The 18,262-nt window shown below is 44.0% G+C and overlaps 1 protein-coding gene across 3 annotated transcripts in view; it reads right to left on the bottom strand.

Moving 5' to 3' along the window:
- Positions 1–16,012, bottom strand: part of RRP41 (3'-5'-exoribonuclease family protein) — a 68,901-nt gene extending 52,889 nt beyond the window's left edge. For 2 of the 3 annotated variants that reach the window (XM_087397599.1, XM_087397601.1), the window contains exons 1-3: positions 15,799–16,012; positions 13,263–13,309; positions 9,148–9,208 (exon numbers count right to left, since the gene is read on the bottom strand). In XM_087397599.1, coding sequence (XP_087253725.1) covers positions 9,148–9,208; positions 13,263–13,309; positions 15,799–15,858 — 168 coding nt within the window. In that variant the 5' untranslated portion in view covers positions 15,859–16,012. The remainder of the gene's footprint in view (positions 1–9,147; positions 9,209–13,262; positions 13,310–15,798) is intronic. The other variant, XM_087397600.1, reaches the window with a different exon arrangement.
- Between the last annotated feature and the right edge of the window lie 2,250 nt (positions 16,013–18,262).

Here is an 18,262-nt window from a genome sequence, read left to right as displayed (position 1 = left end):
ATTGTGCGACTGTCAGGAGGTTGAGTCGGAGGAGCATTTTATTTTCAGGTGCCCAGTGTACTACGAGATCCGAGGTCGCTACCACTGCCTCTTCATAGACGGCTCCGGGCTCCTTTCCAGATTCCTCACCTACCCAGATCAGAGATGCCTCGCGGCCTTCATTCACGAGGGAGTCCAACATAGAGAGTACTTACTCAGGCAACGAGGCTTGGCCACATCATCAGACACCTCTCAGAGCAAAATCGCAGAGTGCTTCCCATCGAGTGACATTGATCGTCCAGTCTCTAGCCGCAGACGTGACAGAGACCCCGACCCGACGATCGCAGCACGACACACGAGACATCAAGGGGAAACACATCACTCTGGGGGACCTCCCGTCATTGTTAAGACCCGGGATACATCCCACGGGAGTCACGGTGGCTCTAGTCTTGAGTCGAGCCTCATCCAGGAGACCGAGACGCACGGCACCCCTTGACGGGCACCAACGTCTCATCACCGGCTATACACCAGCCAGGGCGACATGACATACAGAGGATTCCGCTCCGCTCCAGTCCTTTTCTTTTCATTGTTACATCCAGATGTATTTGATTATGTATGATCAGACTTAGGATTCAGCACGGGTGATGATGCTCGTTTCAGTAGCTCCACCCTTATTGTGATTTGTATCAGATTTTCTTTCAATCTCATAGACCCATCGGTCTTCCGAAGACACTAATAAAATTTCTTTCTTTCCTTCTCCAAGGCTTCCGTACGGCTGTACGGAAGCATTAATCACGGATTGTACGGGCTGTTGCAGGGGATTCAATACGGGCTATACGGAATCCTCTTGCTGGCTGAACGGAAGAGGCACACATCCCAAGGCTGATTGTACGGACCCTTAATCGCTGCTGTTCTGACTGTTTCACGACTCCCAAGTCTGGCTGTACGGACGTCATTAATGCTGCTGTTGGCTGTACGGGCGTCATTAATGCTGCTGGCTGTACGGACACTAAAGGCTGCTGTACGGACAGCTTGGGCACTCTCTTCAAAGGCTTCTCCACGCATTTCAAGGATAGGCTGCGTGTTGTAGGTGGACCTTGCCATGGCAGACTAGCTCTTTCTCTCTTGCCCTGGCCTCTTCACCAGTGAGCCTTGCTCTTCTCACATTTCTCAGCTCCCAGCTTTCCTTTCTCTCTTCCTTCCCCTCTCCTAGATGCCAGTTCCTCCTGCTAGCCTCCACACTGGATCTGTTGTTGTTTCGGAGCTGGATTGAAGTCAGTTGAAGCTGGTTTGAGCTCTCTTGTCCCAATCCGTTTCATGTGCTTGCGTTTGGAAGCTTGTTGCTGCTCCATTTGTTGTTTGGAGCTTCCTCTGGACCTTACAGGCTTAAGCAAACACTCAGTTACAGAGGGTATGCCTAGGAGAGTGCCAGAGGGGCAGTGTATTGCATTTTGGAAACCTTGAGGCTGCTTGAGCATTTTGAGAAGTGTATGGATGCCTGGTCATTAACAGTTGGTTACACTCTTTGTGGAATGCTTGGATACCTTTACAGTTGGTCATGGACAAATGGTGAATGCCTTAGCTTTGTCTTGGCACTTGGGTACTAGTGTCTGCACTAGGATGGAATGCAGGTTATAGCCAAGGTTTGGCTTGGACAGTGGAATAGCCCGTGGGGCAGAGCACAAGGGTGAGCCCTTGTTGTATGTACCAATTTCATTCCTAAAGAATAAATAAATACCGGAAGGGGCGCCAAGTGTTTGGGGCCAGTGTGGTGTCTTGTACTTGGTTTCATTGAGCAGGGGCACTCTAGCCTCCATTCAGTTATTTCTCCAGTTCTTTCTAAGTGGTATTGTTTAAAGTTAATTGGTTGGAAATGATGCAATGTGGCTGTGAATAATGAATATGCAATGCAAGTTATGGTCTACTGCCTTTTAGGAAACTGAAGGCCAGTTATAGATTTCCATGGGGAGAAAAGCAGATATGAGGGAGAATTGGAATGAAGAGAATTGCAAGACGTTGCACTGAATGATGGTGTCTAACAGCTGATGTCGGGCTAGAAGGCTATTTTGTAAAAGGTTGAAACGCATACACGACCTGTGCATGCCTCTGTGGATACTTTTTGGGATATTCCAGTGAGCATATCAGTGTGGAATATTTAGATATCCAATGCACAGAGGCCTTGGATGGTTCCATGGTCCACCTTGCACACACATTGGCTAGTATTTGGACAAATACTAAACAGACCTTGATGGCCATTTGGGTCCGCATGCACAGATCTCCCCGGGCAGCTTCTACCAAGAGGATTGTTTTCCTTAGGGAGTGAGATGGCAATTTCAGCCTCAAACTTAGATTTTTTCTAGCTCGTTTACATGATCTTGGTTTTGCCCTTTTAGGGTGTTTTTTCTCATACCTTGCATAATGTACTTCTCCCATGAGCTTTGCTCTTGGAGCTTCTTTCATACTTAATAGAACTATTTTCTTTCTTTTTCTTTCTTTTCTTTTTTTTCTTGGCCCCGGGGGGGGGGCAGGGGGGAGGGGGGCGCATTTGGAATCCCTCTATATAAGCATAGGAGGTGTATGAGGGAGATGAAGGCTGGTGCATTGCTCTAGAAGAGCACACATATATGGTCTTGTTCACAAGTGGTGTTTTGCCACAATTGGATTTCGTCATTGAGGAAGCAATTCTTTCCCATGTTCTCCATCTTTCTCTTGATCCTGAAGGCCCGCAAAGCTTACTCCTCATGATTCATCTTTTCTCTCACATCATTTTTGTGGAAATGTTAAGGGCTATGTCTTCTTCAAGAAATTTCACTAAAGAGAGGTGATTGAAGATTAGTGTTTGATGGTGTTGCCGGTCTTCTATGGGGAGCAAGGAGATAATGTTGTGGCGTATCTATGGGAATTCAATTGAGGGTGTCACACCAACAATTGGCAATTGGACCAATGGCACGAGATCTTGCCAAGCTTCTTAGAAGGACAAGCTCTTTCTTGATATCAAGACCTTGTAGACAACATCAAGAATGATTGGACCAATGGCACGAGATCTTGCCAAGCTTCTTAGAAGAATAAGCTCTTACTTGATATCAAGACCTTGTAGACAACATCAAGAATGATTGGGCACAACTCTCAACTATGTTGATAGAAGGTTTCAGGGTGCAAGAGGCAGCAAAGAATAGATGGAGGTGTTCAAGCAGCAGGGTGGTGAGTCAGTGTCTAGCATAGATGGATACTACCAGGGCTTATTTAAGTGATACATTCAGGCTTCTCTCAGGGATGTGCAAGGAGCGGCTCATGCTCTTGCTGGTTTTGAGCACTTGAAGATGAGTACGTTCATGGGCAGAATTGGAACCAATACTGAACGTGGAGGTCTCACTAAAGGTCCAAAGACATATCAAGAGGTACTTCAATTCATTCTTGAGATTTTCCTATTTCATATTGAGGACTAACAACTAGAGCCACTTGTTCGTGTAAATGTATAACATGGGTTGTTACTTCAAAGGCATGGCCTCCTTTTCTTGTGCATTGCATAGAGTATCGTTTATCATCTATGGCGTAATGCATTTCCATTTTATATGGATTTTTATGTAAAGTTGAAATGGAAAGTTTATACTTGTAAAAAGTACTTTTTTGTCCCCATATTCTAGTATATGTCGAGATGAATCTAGGAACATGCCCAAACTAATCCTCTAAAAATACAACAAAATGTGACGATTCAATCTGACAAGAGTCACTCATAAGATTGAAAACCATAAATTCATCATGCATATCGCAGAAGTTGGATGTGAAGTCACATAAATGCATCATGGTTGGCTACAGTGAAGAAAGCAAACTTCTATTAGTTCTTGAAGAAAACCCCATACAAATCAGCAACCAAAATAGGGTTGATGACGGTAAGTACAAAGAGAGAATCCTGTCCATGAGAAACTTGCTGGTAATTAAAGTGGCATTGGTTGTTATTTCTTTTTCTTTTCGTTAAAGAAAGGAAACTTCTATCAGTCCTCCTTGAAAAAAACCCCATATAAATCAGCAACCAAAATAGGGCTGATGATGGTAAGTACAAAGAGAGAAGCATGTCCACAACCAACCTGCCGCGGTAATCCCAGCTACCTACCTAGGGACTGTCCGTAACAAGGGCTAACAATAAAGATGATCACTCGTCTCCTCTCTACATTGTGGGAGCTAGCTCTAATGAGACTGATGGTCCTAAGGAGACCTATCAAATATTGCTCTACCTATCGGGGACATTTAGAAGCACTCCGTTACAAAATCTTCCGATGCACACTCTCTAGATCCAAACTCAACTGCTGCTCGGCCCAGACACCAATCTAAGTAGTCTCACCTCAATCAAACCAACGAAAATCTACCTCCTCTCCCCAAGCAAAGCAGCCCTCTGTACCTGTGAGGAAGCTAACTGACTTGTTCCAATGAATCCAACAACCATCTCACCCTCCCCAGGCTGCCCATTGTCCCCTCCACAAAGAAAAACAAGCATCCACCCTCTCCAACAAGCACCTCGCCCTCTCCAAGGTAATCCTTTGTCCTAACACAAAGAGGATTGTGTCATCTACAAATTCTAAGTCCAAAATCTCCTCCTTTTGTCAGACTAAGGTGTGCATCGCCACCAATCTCTTGTGAATAGAGTAAATATCCCAAGGCCTCCACAAATTGTTGGAGATACTGTAATATTTAAGATAGTGGCCAATGTATTAAGTAGTTAGGCGGGTTAGGGGCACTTTTTCCTTCTAAGGTTTTCGTCTAATCACCGTTAGTGGTTTGATTTTAGGGTTGAGTAAGTTTTCAACTCACGCACTAGGGTTAACCTAGGGTTTTAGAGTTTTGCCATGTTGGCACACCCTTGTACTTTCATTCTTTTGCAACTTCAACTCAACAGAACCACGATTTTGTTCTCTCCGCCTTCTACTTCTTACATATGGTTAAAGAGTATGCCGTTGTCCCTACCCCTGCACACCCCACTCCACTCCCAGCCCAAGAAACATGGGAAAACCGCTCAAACCAATTCAGCCCAGGTGTTTTCAAGCAACCGCCTCATCATGCCGGTTATATGGACCTCTGCGTCTCTTTTGGTGTACACTTGGAGCCGTTCTATAGCTGTATGACCATTGCTCTTTCCTAGGAGCTTCTGCAGGTTTCAAGACATTTTGCATCTGTTTTAGCACTGACATATATGCAAAAACTATCCTTCAACCTCTGCAACAACTTCAACCTGTTTTTGGACAGATGCCTACACAGCTTTCGAGCTGTTTTGACCTGTTTGTAGAGTTCAGGCTGTTTACAGCCTTTGGAAACCTTGTACCAGCCAGGTGCAGTAAATAGTGTCCTGTAATCCATACGCGATCTCATGGCTATGTGTTAGATGTATGGAAACATAACTTTGCACTCCTTTTACATAGTGTTTAAATACACTAATAATTACACTTGCCATCCTATTAATATCCTGAAGGCAAACTGAAGCACTCTACAAAACTCTGTCAAGGTTTGCTCCTAGATATGACAGCTCGAATTCCAAAAGTGATCATCCACATTTCCAGAAGGACAGTCAAGAGACCATGAACATGTGAGAAGTGCATCGGAAATGAACGAGAGAGAGAGAGAGAGAGAGAGAGAGAGAGCACGCCTCACACACACACACTGAGAAGGAGAGAAAGGAGAGAGAGGCACAAGAAAACTGCAAGTGATTTCTGGAGAAAACTCCGCTACAACTGGGGGGAAACTTCGGAACCAACAGGCTGCTCGAAAGATCAGACAAACAGCTCAACAACCACGAGAAAACGAGGCACAGAGAGTGGAAGAACAACTCCACACCTTTGCCCTAGAACTGCTCCTGAGGTGCACACTGGGCTGGCTCAGCTGCTCCACCAGGCACCGCACTAAACTGCTCAAAACACAAAGGGGGGGGGGGGGGGCGCTATATATAGCCCCCCAGCCTCCTAGCATAGGGTAGAGCCGACCAGCCTGCTGATGTGGGCCGACCCCTAGAGCCCTACAAAAGGGGCTGTCCAGGCCTTAAAGAGAGGGCTGTACCCTCTGCCCTCCAGCCGACCAGGATGGAGCCCATGGCAAACCCCTCTTGCCCTATAAACAGGGCTGAACCTCCGGCCTATGTAGGGGTGCACACAAGCCAAGGTGGCCGACCTGCACCCCCTGCTCTCCAGCCCTCTGCTAGGGCTCCTATAAGGGCAGCACCACAGGGCATACCTGCCCACACACCTCCGTATCCCGACCTGGGAGCCTCCATGGCCAACGTGGCATCACATGGACCGGCACAAGGCACTGGAAAGCCACACTAAACTACTCTCACAGGGGCGGGCACACCCACAATAGAGGCCCTCACTCTCTACCCTAGCCTCACTCATTGGGCGGGCACACCCACAATCAAGTCCCTCTCTCTAAGGTGACATCGGGAGATGTTGACCTCCAACAAAACATTCATGTATCCAGGACAATCAAGAGACCGTATGTTATCAAGGGCAGCACATGCCCTTGTAAACTAGGCATTTTTTTGTCCGATGTGATTAAGATTCTCAACTAGCTTCCTTTGAGGCAGGAGGATGAGCTCTTAGATAGTGAGTTGGCAGATGATATGGCTGTTTTTTTGGATGCCTCTCCACAAACACTGACTTCATTCAGGACGGCATTGGATTTGTTTTGCATTGCAGCAGGTGCACACATTAATTGGAACAAATCCAATGGTTTTTGGATCAGTGATGAGGACACTCCAGTCTGGGGGAATGACATAGGGTTCACTTGGATTCAGAGGGGGAGTCTCCGTCAGGTATCTGGGAAGCCAAGTTGGGGTGGGCATCTCTCCGGCACAGCAGTTCGCTCCTGTGTTGGAGAGTATCAGGAGGAAACTCATCTTTCGGGGTTCAGCCATACTTGACCTTGCATCCAGAGTTGTGGTTGTGAACCAGGTATTATTGGCCACTGCCTAGTTCGTTTGCACATGTTGGTGCAGATCTAGAGGTTGTATCGCTCAGCTCATGAGACCTATTAGGAACTTTCTATGGAGCGGTTTAGATGGCACCTCAGATGTTGTAGCCAGGGTGACTTGAGAGACCCTCATTCACCCCACAGGAGAAGGAGGTCTCAATATTATTGACCCAAACTTGCAGTGTATGGCTTTGCTTTGCAAGTTCGTAGTACGTGGATTGATACCTAGACAGGAGCCCTAGAAAGATTTTTTCTCACGCAGCATTTGGTGTTGTACTTCTCATGGGGGAGATTGGTTGGACAACAACAGATGGATCTTTACTTCAGCCCATCTCAAATCTCCCCCTTCCCCTCTCAAGGCCGCTATTCTAAAAGCTTGGCGCTGCTTCAGAAACACACTTCGCAGAGTTCCACCCACCTCTCGTGAAGAAATTCACAGACGGCCAGTCATGTGGAATGACTCGATTTTGGATGACAATGGCAGGCCACTTGGAGTGTCACATTATATGCAGTGGTCTAGATGGGAGAGGGGACCTGCTTCTACAGTAGGCACTTGGCAGGCCTTTATGAGACTTCTAGAGGATCAAAGACTTTTAGCAGTTGGCCACCTCAGAGAGAGTGCACTCAAGATACAGCAGATATAGGCAGCCATTCCGCCAGAGTGGATTGACACAGATGACATGCCGATCACGAAGTCCACGAAGTGGGAATGGATTGATCAGGGGCACCAAGAGAAGAGGTTTCCCTTCTTTCACTACATAGTTAAAAATGCCCAGAGGTTTCAGCTTAGCAGTAGAGGTTGGAGGCCCTCCAGAGCGCCCCATTGGGATAGTTTTCAGATTTTCGCAGTTGTGCAGAAAAACTTCTAGCGTAGGCTCTGGAAATCCCTCAGGAATAGAAAGATCACTCTTTTCTTTTGGCTTTATATTCATGGAGGGATTGCAATGAACCTGTGGAGATTCACGTTCGGGGCTGACCCTACTTGTCCTCGTTGTCACATGGCAATTGAGTCAGTACAGCATTGCCTTTGGGAGTGCAAACAAGCGAGGACGATCTGGAAAGGTGTTGCTAGGATTTTCAGCATCTTTCATACAGCACCTTTCTATATGACCTGGGGTTCACTGGCTTGGTTATCTCTTACTAGCCCTCAGGTGTTTTTCGAGGGACATGATCCAGATCCAGCTCTCATTGTACGGCAACATTCAATGGAGTCTTGTTCCCTCCAAGATGTTCCCTTCACTCCTTTCAAAGCTGCTCATGCCTCACTAGACACGTCTTGGGAGATTTTGGCTAGCATTGCAGCTTGGCATATTTGGAGAGCTAGGTGTACAGAGGCGATGGAGGGTATCCAAGTTCACCCTTCCCAAGCTATGGCAAGTATTTGGACCGACATGGTACACACTCTGATGGCCATATGGGCGAGCATGCAGGGATTCTCCAGAGCAGCCACTACCAGGAGAGTTACTTTTTTCAGAGTTTGGAGAGGATCTCCTTTCTTCTCTGAGTCTCCCTCAGGGTTGAGATGGCATTTTCAGCTTCCGCCTTGGTTTTTTATTAGCTCATTTTGAGCTGTTTTTTTCCTCATGCATTGCATGATGTACTCCCGCATTTGAGCTTGCTTTCGCGGTTTTCATTCATACTTAATGAAGTAATTTTCTTGAAAAAAAAAAGATTCTCAATCAATGAATACTCATGAAGTTGCAAATAGAAATTAAAAAACAAACAAACAAAACAATAGGACATTGCTTGAAGAAACACCATCTAAAGGAACACTAGCAGGAGCCTAGCTTATGCTTATCATTGATAAGCATAAACTAGGCTCATGTTGTCTAGAAAGATATCCAAAGGAATCCATAAGCACATTACCCTTAAAATCCAACCCAGATCTGCAAAGAGACGAGTTACATTACCACTTACATCCCCTCTAGGCACAGCAGCAAGCAATAAAATGTGATTTCCACATCTTTAATTCATGACAGCTAACCCTTTGATTCACAAAGTGCCAATAATATATCTTTTTTTCAAAACCATATTTTGTTATAACAAAATAATTGCCACTTGAATTTTGATTTTCTCCTTTAAAACCATAGTTTATTATAGCAACGTGAGTGCCATCTAGATTATACATTTTTGTTTTACGTAAGTCTCAAAACCCACTAGCACTCCATGTATCCTACACCGATTCAACTTGAAGAAAGATTCAAGCAAAATGTCTACCTCATGTGGTCCATAAACTGCTGCTATCACTTTTGTGTTGCCCATTTCAAAGGATGCAGACCTGCTTAAAGGAAAAACAATAAGCGAGTTCTTTATTTATGGAATTCCATGAGCCAACATTTAAACAGGCAAACCGGCCAAACTTTGGCACAAAATATTGTATGTTATCAGAGGGTTTTAATCATACTTTCATGATGAATGATCTCTTTGATACTTCCCTTACAAATGAGATGTTACAAATCAACAGTAGCCCAAAAAGTCTCATGTCAACGAAAGTTCACAAAGACAAAGGTCAACCACAAAATACTGAATTTCTTTCTTTCAACTTCCTATTCAGGTTGCTTAGCTAGTGTGATTGGTCCAAACAAAAAACTAGATATTTGAGCAGGATATTATAGCCTTCCAGGCATTCGTACCCCAATCAAACAGGAACCATTCTCAATTGTCTTGTTATAGTTTGTGATTCTAATGGGAATTGCATGTACACCCATAGGTCTTCAACAAATTTCTCATAAATCTCTTGACCTTGCTAGGGGATACACTGCACTTGTTAGGCTTTCATACTCACTTCCAAAATCCCCAACCAAGTCTCTCCTCTTTGACTATTTGGTCTGTCTAGCAAGCTGAAACGCGGAGGGGTTTATAGACTTTCTGTTTAGTAACAACTACAAGGACTTCTGGTAGAAGACCCTTGAGCGGCGAGCTCCGTCCCATCTCACAAACACCCAGACATAGTACTCATATGCACATACATTGTATGACATTCCTCACCAGCCATCTCCTAACCTCTCGCACTTACCCCGTCCTACCCCTTGCACTCTTTTCAAAGCCAGTGGTGTCAAGCACGCAGCCTTGAAGCTTCAAAATGGTCGAGCAAAAGATCATGAGGGTTATGCACTGAATTTATTGTATATGGAATATATACTTTGGCCCCGATCTTAGCAAAGCTTTTTAATAAAGCAGTTTACTTAGGCTTTCCTCAAACATGGACTATTAACATCATCACTCCCATTCACAAGGTAGGGACCACATGAGCCCAGAAAACTACAAGACCATTATGATTGGGCATGTCATGTCCAAGATTTATGCATCAGTGCTCGATTCAAAGGTCAACCAATTTGCAGAGATGCACGGGCTCACGGCTGAGGGACGTCATTATAGAACTCTAGATGAATGATCTCTTATAATCATACTTTCATGATGAATGATCTCTTTCGGCGTCATTATAGAACTCTAGATCACATACTCACACTTAGGGGTATAATTGAGGAGGCCAGGGCACGGAGACAGAGGGTAAATGGTTGCATTGTGGACTTCTGCAAAGCTTTGATACAATGCCGAGAACCTGGCTTCTTAAACGCTTGCAGGATTTAGGTTATGATTAGGAGATCATATAGGCCATTATGGCACTCTAGGAGAGGTTTTTAGCCATGGTCCGGACTGGCGCACAATGGACAGAGGAGATCATGAGCACTACTGAAGTCAAACAAGGTTGTTTGTTATCACCTACCTTATTTGGCCCCTTCATAGATGAGCTTGAGACCTTCATGGGGACACTAGTAGGGGCCGGTTGCTCTCGCTGACACTTTGATTCAGATCCTCTTATGCAAATGACATCATCCTGCTCTCATCCTTAGTGGAGGGACTCTAGAGACATTTTGACGCACTGCACACCTTTTGTGAGTCACACAACTTAAAGGTCAACCTTGGTAAAACCCAAGCTTATGACCTTCAACACATCTTCAGCAATCATGCATAGAGAGGCCACGCCCAAATCTTGCCAGAGCTATCTGATACCATGTTGGGCCATGTAGCTACTGCCACGTGTCCCAGAAATCACGCCAGGTGTAGGGGTCCCCAATTCCTGCCGTACCAGACTGAATCAGCTGGAACTAGAGACTGCTGTACCAGACTGAATCAGCTGAGGACTAACTGAAGGAGGGCTGGAAGGGGCTGCAGGGCTGCTGCAGACTCTTTTGCCCTGATCCCGATCCCTGGAGCTACTGCTGCTGAGGGCTAGAGCACTAAAAGACTTGGATGAAGAATGAAGCCAAGGGGCTGCCTTATATAGGCTTTTAGGGCAGACAATCTTCACATCAGTGAGTGCCCTAAGAGGATAGAGTCTAATATGATTATTTCAGGCTCAACCACTAATGCAGGAAAAAATGATGCTTCAGCAAATCTTGTAGAGCATGATTGGCCTTTTTTTACTTGGGAGTCACATACATTCTGCATGAATGAAGCGGCAGACACATGGTATTTTGATAGCAGTGCATCTAGACACATTACGTCCAAGGAGGACTTGTTCGACATGCTGTCATGTGCTCCTATTGGCAAGAAGGTGTCATGTGCCAAGAATTCTTCTTATCCTGTTAGAGTCATAGGAGAGATCTTGCTTACAGCCATTGATGGCTCAAATCCCCGCATCCAAGATGCTTTGCGTGTCCCTGGGATTAAGAAGAATCTAGTTTCAGTGTCCTCTTTCACTAGAAGAGAATTTAGGTCATGTTTGAAGATGAAAGATGTACACTTCATTGACAGAAAAAGTGATTACGATTTGATGATGACAGGCACACTTTGCCATGGTTTAGTTCAGCTTGATGCATATGATAAGAGGGCACAAACAGCAAATGCAGCTTCTACATCTATCTCTGCCATGCAGGATGCAGAGTTGTGGCATGCCAGGTTTGGACATGTGAGCATTGGCAGTCTTATGTTGTTGCAGAAATTTCAGATGGTAGATGCCTTACGTTGTTTGCAAGTCCCTCCTAAGCACGTATGCCCAATCATATTTTATATAGGTGTCCTACCAAAGCACTCAAGGTGATGACACCGTATCAGGCATGTCCGTACATTTGGATGTGCAGCTCCTGCACCTGTACCTCAAGAAGTGTATTTTTGTGGGCTACGTTATTGAGATCAAGAGCTACGACGTCTGCAATCGTATCACCAAGAGGCTGTGAAGCGTGTGTTCAGATACCTTCCTAATACTTGATCTCTTGGTTTGCTATTTCCCAACGTGCGTAACTTTGCATTTACATGCTTACATTGATTTGGATTAGGCAGTCAACAAGTGGAAATTGTTTCTACCTCAGACATTCCTGCATCTCTTGGCTGAGTAAGAAACAATCAATAGTTGCTACCTCATTGAGTCATGGCAGCTTTCACAACCACAGATCGCATGTGTTTGGCTTAGGCGTTTGTTGGCAGATCTACATGCATCATTGGAGGATCCTACTCCAATTCACACTAATAGTCAGAGTTGCCATGGCGTGGAATCCTTTGCCTCATGCACGTATAAAACACGAAGACACACATTATCACTATGTCAAGGAGCGGTTATACTTGGTCTTCTGCCCTATACATCAAATGTGGCGGATCTTATCACCAAAGCATTCCCTAGTCCAAAGTTTGAGGCTTTCCGCAAAGCTTAAACCTACATCCATTTGGTGATTGATATTATAATACCTTGTACATTTTGACATTGTCACTGCAGGGGGCTGTTTAGCCTATTGTACTGAGCATCCCTATCGTTGCTAACATTCCAAACTACTACTCATCAATACAAGGCCAAAAACAGAAGGAAATTATTGCTTTCCCAGCGCATATGAGCTGCATTGGTCTATCTTCAAGCATGCTTGACCACAATATACAGCCTACAATTCAACCAAGGGATTCAACATAAAAAAGGCTTCATAGCCAGTCAGGCCAGTTTATACATCTGCAAACCAGATGTGCTTGTACTTTTAGTTTTCTTCATGTACAGTCATTGTAAGCATCCCCAAGACCCGCATCAGATAGCAAACATGAGATCTAAAAGCTTCCCAGTATATAGTACAGATCCACAATATTTTTGATAAAGTAGTTTAACAAAACAGGCTGCTTATGATCAGATTTAAACAAAGTTGGCAATCTACATAATCTTCTCAGGTGTACCTTCAGCTCTTAAAATCACAACAGAAATTTCAATTCCTCCCCATATTTTTCCAGAAATAAAAAATCCCAATGCCCCTTTCTCCATGAAATGTTATATCACCATTGGGATAGCCCAATTTGAACTCTGAAGAACGTAGCATCTTCGTGAAAGAACAAAACAGCAGAAATAGATTACGCACCCATCAGCTTTGTCTATCACACCCAGTTCTGCATGCAGTTGTCTCATCTACACACAATAAACATATATTAAAAGCAAGCCATAAAAGCATCCTACTGCTCTCATCTCTATAGTTCCCTCCTCAGCCTCTCTCCTAATAGCAATCCACAAAAGCATTCTAACTACTCTCCTGTCACCAGTTCCCTCCTCCCCCTCTCAAATGCCTATGTAGTCAGCAGTGAGCACACATAGGTTCTGGTTTACAATGGCATGTCTATATAAAGTCGAGTGTTTCTTTAGATTTGCCCACAAGCACACCATTATTTGTGCATGAGTTCATAGACCTCCTTTCATGAATCTTGAAGGGCCACTAGGACCAGTGGCCCCAAATTTTCACCAGCCAGCTGACCAAGGCACCCATCAAGAAGCTGAAGACAAGCATAGCATGAAACCACGAGGACTAGTACACAGAATTCCCATCCAATGGAAGAGGATTCAACAAGGTAGCTATTAGATTTCTCATCGGCAAGACATCCAAAACCATATAAGCCTCCATCCAATTATGAGACCATCACAATTGGCCATGCTATGACCAAGCTCTTTGGGACAGAACTACAGATCTTCGCTCAAGTGCATGCCATCACAAACATCCAACGACCCCTGGTCATCTCTTTGACTGCAGGGCAGCCTCAGGGGCTGCCAAACTCTTTCGCACCTAGTCGTTAGTATGGGCATAACTAGCGCGAGAGTGATGGAAGATTCATGCCAATTACACTGGTATCGAAGCGACAAGTCTTATCTTCCATGAGGCTGTAAGGAGCAACAAGGAGATAGGGGGGACCCCAGGTGTCTTCTCCCTTTGGTAGCCTCTCCACGACTCCATCCATCCTTCAGCCGACCAAGTAGTATATGTAGATGGAAATTCACTCCTTCACCTTATCCCTCTGATTTGGAGTGACGCTCAGACCTCCCCGCATGGGTAGGGATATGGAGAAACAGTAGGAAAAAGAAAAAGACAAACTCAGTAAACGAAATTGCAAAGAAAAACAAATGGCAGCACGAGAAGGAGAAAGAGGAGGAGAAAGGAAAGATGCGGACAATACAACGGACCAATTCAACTTACAGCAGTGGGGATCAGGCCAACGACACTGGCCTATGGCACTACGTCAACCCCCCTTGGAGAAACTACCTCATGGCTCGAGAGGCTTACACCACCTCTAGCCCTGGGACCCAATTGATGATCCCATCCGATAACCCGAGTCTCCACCTTCATCACCGCTACCTCTCATGCAGTACCTTCTCACCCCGCCCAAGTCTCACTTCCCTTATATCCCCATGCCATACCAGACTCCCTTGTCCATGGCTACCGGGCTTTCTCCAGCTTCCCCTTTGCCCTCCACTCCTCCCATGCTTTGCACATACCCACCACAGCAGTTCTTGGTCTCCTCGGATCTCTTACAGCAGGTCCTGATGAGATACACTGCCGTCAAGCTCGAGAGACTAAGCAGTAGCACCAGATCGACACTTGGGCTTGAGGTGTCATTGTTGAGGGTACTTTGGGTTTGTGACTCTTGCTTATCAGCTCAAAATTTGAGCGAGCTCACAAGAGGTGCTGTACATCTTCGGCATAAAGCATCGGATATACCATTGTATATCTTGACAGAGACCATGAAGATTTACTGATCGGGTCCCGGTTTTGCTATCTGAAATTGTTTATCTACTTGACTTCACTATGCGCCATACTGTCACTACACAGCTATGCATAAAAATGCAAGCATCCTAGACAGAAGCTGGACAGAAGGTATTTTGCCATTTAGAGAATTTCAAAAGGCTTATGATCATGTACCTTGTCCGAGCTATTGATTGAGCACCAGCATAATTTGAAGATCCCGTAGAGAAGAGCATCTTGGCAACATGGCAATGTGTGACAAATGACGAGTCAAGACTGAACTCCTTTAGGATTGGATATTGAACAGTTGAAGGCTTCAGCGAGGCAGCATAATGGGATGGGTAATAACAGCACGCTATCCATGATACTTCTCAGGAGATCTTATCACAGACTAAGATGGAGACTACGCATACCCTAGAATAGGTCTTCTGATGACTCAGGTTGCCAGGAAGGACTATCTCCCACTGTGGAGAATGGGGCTTTGGTACCTTCACAGCCAGTCGGACAGGTATTCTGGTGAGACACGTTGCATGGGACTGTCTAGGGAGGGGTTTCTCAAAGTGTGGAGACTCAGGTTGCCAGGGAGGACTTTCCCCCACTGTGGCAATTGGGGCTTTAGTACTTACACAGCCAGTAGGACAGGTGTTCTGGTGACACGTTGCAGGGGGCTGTCTAAGGAGGGGTGGTTTCTTTAAGTGTGCAGAGAGTATCTCTTTTCTCATCTTGAAATGGACTTATTCACCCAAATAATCTCTTTGAGATATCGTTATGACGAGGATCGACCATTGCTGATCATTCTTCCTAATGTGCTTATTACAAAGTGTCTATGTATGTCTCAAAGCTGGTCCCCATGTTGTACGAATGTCCCCAAAATAATTCAAACGCATACCTCAGTTGGACGACGACCATCCAAACGAAGCCCTTCCGGACTTATGAACTCCATTGCCATGTTGAAGAAGACAAATATTCTCAGAGAAGATGCAGTTTCTGCTCTTGTTATGTTCAACAAATAGAATGTTGGTCGTTGGAGTTCGAGAAGGCTGCCTTCAATGGATATGAAACATTTGAAATTTCTCGGTGGGAAAAGGGTTTTACGGGAAGAATTAAATTCTCCATGTTAAATATCATAATGTATAGCGAGAGGAGCCCTTTTCAGGAATGAACGTGCCCGGCCAATGCCGAGCATGGTCCGGTCGCGAGCCATTGGCCGGGCACTTTTCAACCCAAAAATGGCCGCGTGGGGGGCCTGGGGCGGAGGCAATGGAATTTGCCGTGAATATGAATTTTGTTTGCTGATTTTCCAAAACAAGAAAAGCAATTGCAAAATGTCTACTTACCTCAAAGAGCCGAAAATGGTTTAATCAGACGGCTCATATTTAAATCTGAGCCGACCCGAGCCCTCATTTATAACAAGGTCCTGCACAGACTCCATGAGCCAAGAGTCTTTATTAAATGCATGGAGCCGATTGGGTAGTATGTTTTAGACTACCAAGTCATACTTCTTTTTTCTTTTTAAACACACACTCACCTACCTGTGGTCCTATCCAGACACACACCGCCCTGGAAGGTGGCATAGGGTCCACAGCTGCGGTCAACACATGCACACCACACACACGCACCCAACCACAAGCTAGGACACTAGGCCGATGGCCTCCAAGACTTGAATCCTTGACTTGAGGATTGGAAACCCAATGCTCAAACCACTAAACTACTAAGTCATACTAGTTTTAGTTTTGCAGCGACTTGAGGCTCCATTTAATGCAAAATGGATTACCTTAGTCATGCTTCACAACGTCAATTATATGTCATTTTCAACCCTCAAATGCTTCACAAGGTCTTTTTCCCAATAAAACCATTTTCCTCAAGAGCTCACTGGAAAACAAGGTGGCAATGCCTCTGTGCCCCTACATTTGTGAAAGCAAAATTAATGCATGGCCTTGAGTGGGTAGTTTTGTGCTATGTCTATTTGATAGTATTTTGTTTCTATTGTATGTATAGTTGATGGGTAAACATATGTAATATATGAGATGGAGCGATCTATCAAGTTGCATAAGAAGTGCGAGATGTGATTTGTTTAGGTATGTTGCTCCGTGTGTGTTCTAGGTGGCTAATATATATTGTTGTAGGCCCATGAAAATGTGAATAAATATTAATTAAGGTTTGCATGAATTCTTCAAGCATCTTTGATGCTAGTGTGTCTTTAGGGTAGGACAATTTTGGCATGAAAATGTGAATGAAAATTTAAGGTTGCATGAATTCTTCAAGCATCTTTGAGGCTATTGTGTCTTTTGATAGGACAATTTTAAAATCTCCAAGCATCATTGTGTATGTGTTTTTTTCTTTTATTAATCTAATATTTTTTGCAAGAATTGGATAAAAATGTTGATGCTACTTGTTCATGGTTTCTAGACATTATAAATAATGTATGAATTATTGTGCTTCACAATGTGAGCTTTTGTAAGTTCGATTCCTTAAATATGTATGTGCTTCTTGAAGGAATATATTTTTTCATATCAATATGCAAGAGCCTATACTTAAGAAGTTAGATGTTGAGGTATGGATTTGTCATATGAACAAGTTCTAGTTTACTGCAAGAAAATTATATCTAATAGTACTTCTAGTTTATTGGCGAACAAATTATATCTAATAGTACTTCTAGTCTTTTTTATGTCCAATTCATATGTTGGTAATGATCTTGTGTTTAGAGATTGGACATTTAGATTGTATCAATTTTTATTTTTCTTTTGTTCTTTAATAGTTTTCAAGCTTAATGTACTATTCATTCTTTCCATCTCATTTTTGACATCTTTTTCAACATGCATATGTTCATTTTGTAGTGGTTCAAGCAAGTATAAGCTGAAAATGTCTTTAACACGTGAATGTGCGGTGTAAGTAAGGCCATGTATTCTTATACTTTTGGTGAGAAGGCTAGCTTCTCCATAGTTAGTCCCTCAGCTCTATGTATTGCGCTTACGACAATGGCAAGTTATATTGTTGTCTCATTAGAATGCTCATTTCTTATGGTCCTATTTGAACTTCTTTTGCGATTCGAAAAATTGGTGTCCAATTTTGACTTACATTTTTTATGAATAAGCTAATGTTATTGGTTTTTATTTTCATCCCTATATTTATATGTGGAGATTGTATCCATATAATATCTTGGCTTTAGTATGTGAATGTGGTCATGAAGATTCGATCTGTTCCATTTATGAGACCATCTTATTCGTTTTTATTTCCTAAACATAAGTCAATGAGCATGCCCTCTTTTATTTCTATTATTGTTCATAGTCCGCGTCTGTTGTTTTAGGATCTTGTAATATTTTTGAGGTACAGCATGGTGTTTCTGTGAAATG

The sequence above is a fragment of the Dipteris shenzhenensis genome, chromosome 26 (genome assembly GCF_047967505.1).
Source record: "Dipteris shenzhenensis isolate YYH24624 ecotype China chromosome 26, Dip_SZ_1.0, whole genome shotgun sequence".
In the NCBI taxonomy this organism is placed as follows: Eukaryota; Viridiplantae; Streptophyta; class Polypodiopsida; order Gleicheniales; family Dipteridaceae; genus Dipteris; species Dipteris shenzhenensis.
Note: the sequence above shows the minus strand (reverse complement) of the source record. Positions and strands in the feature narration are given on the sequence as shown.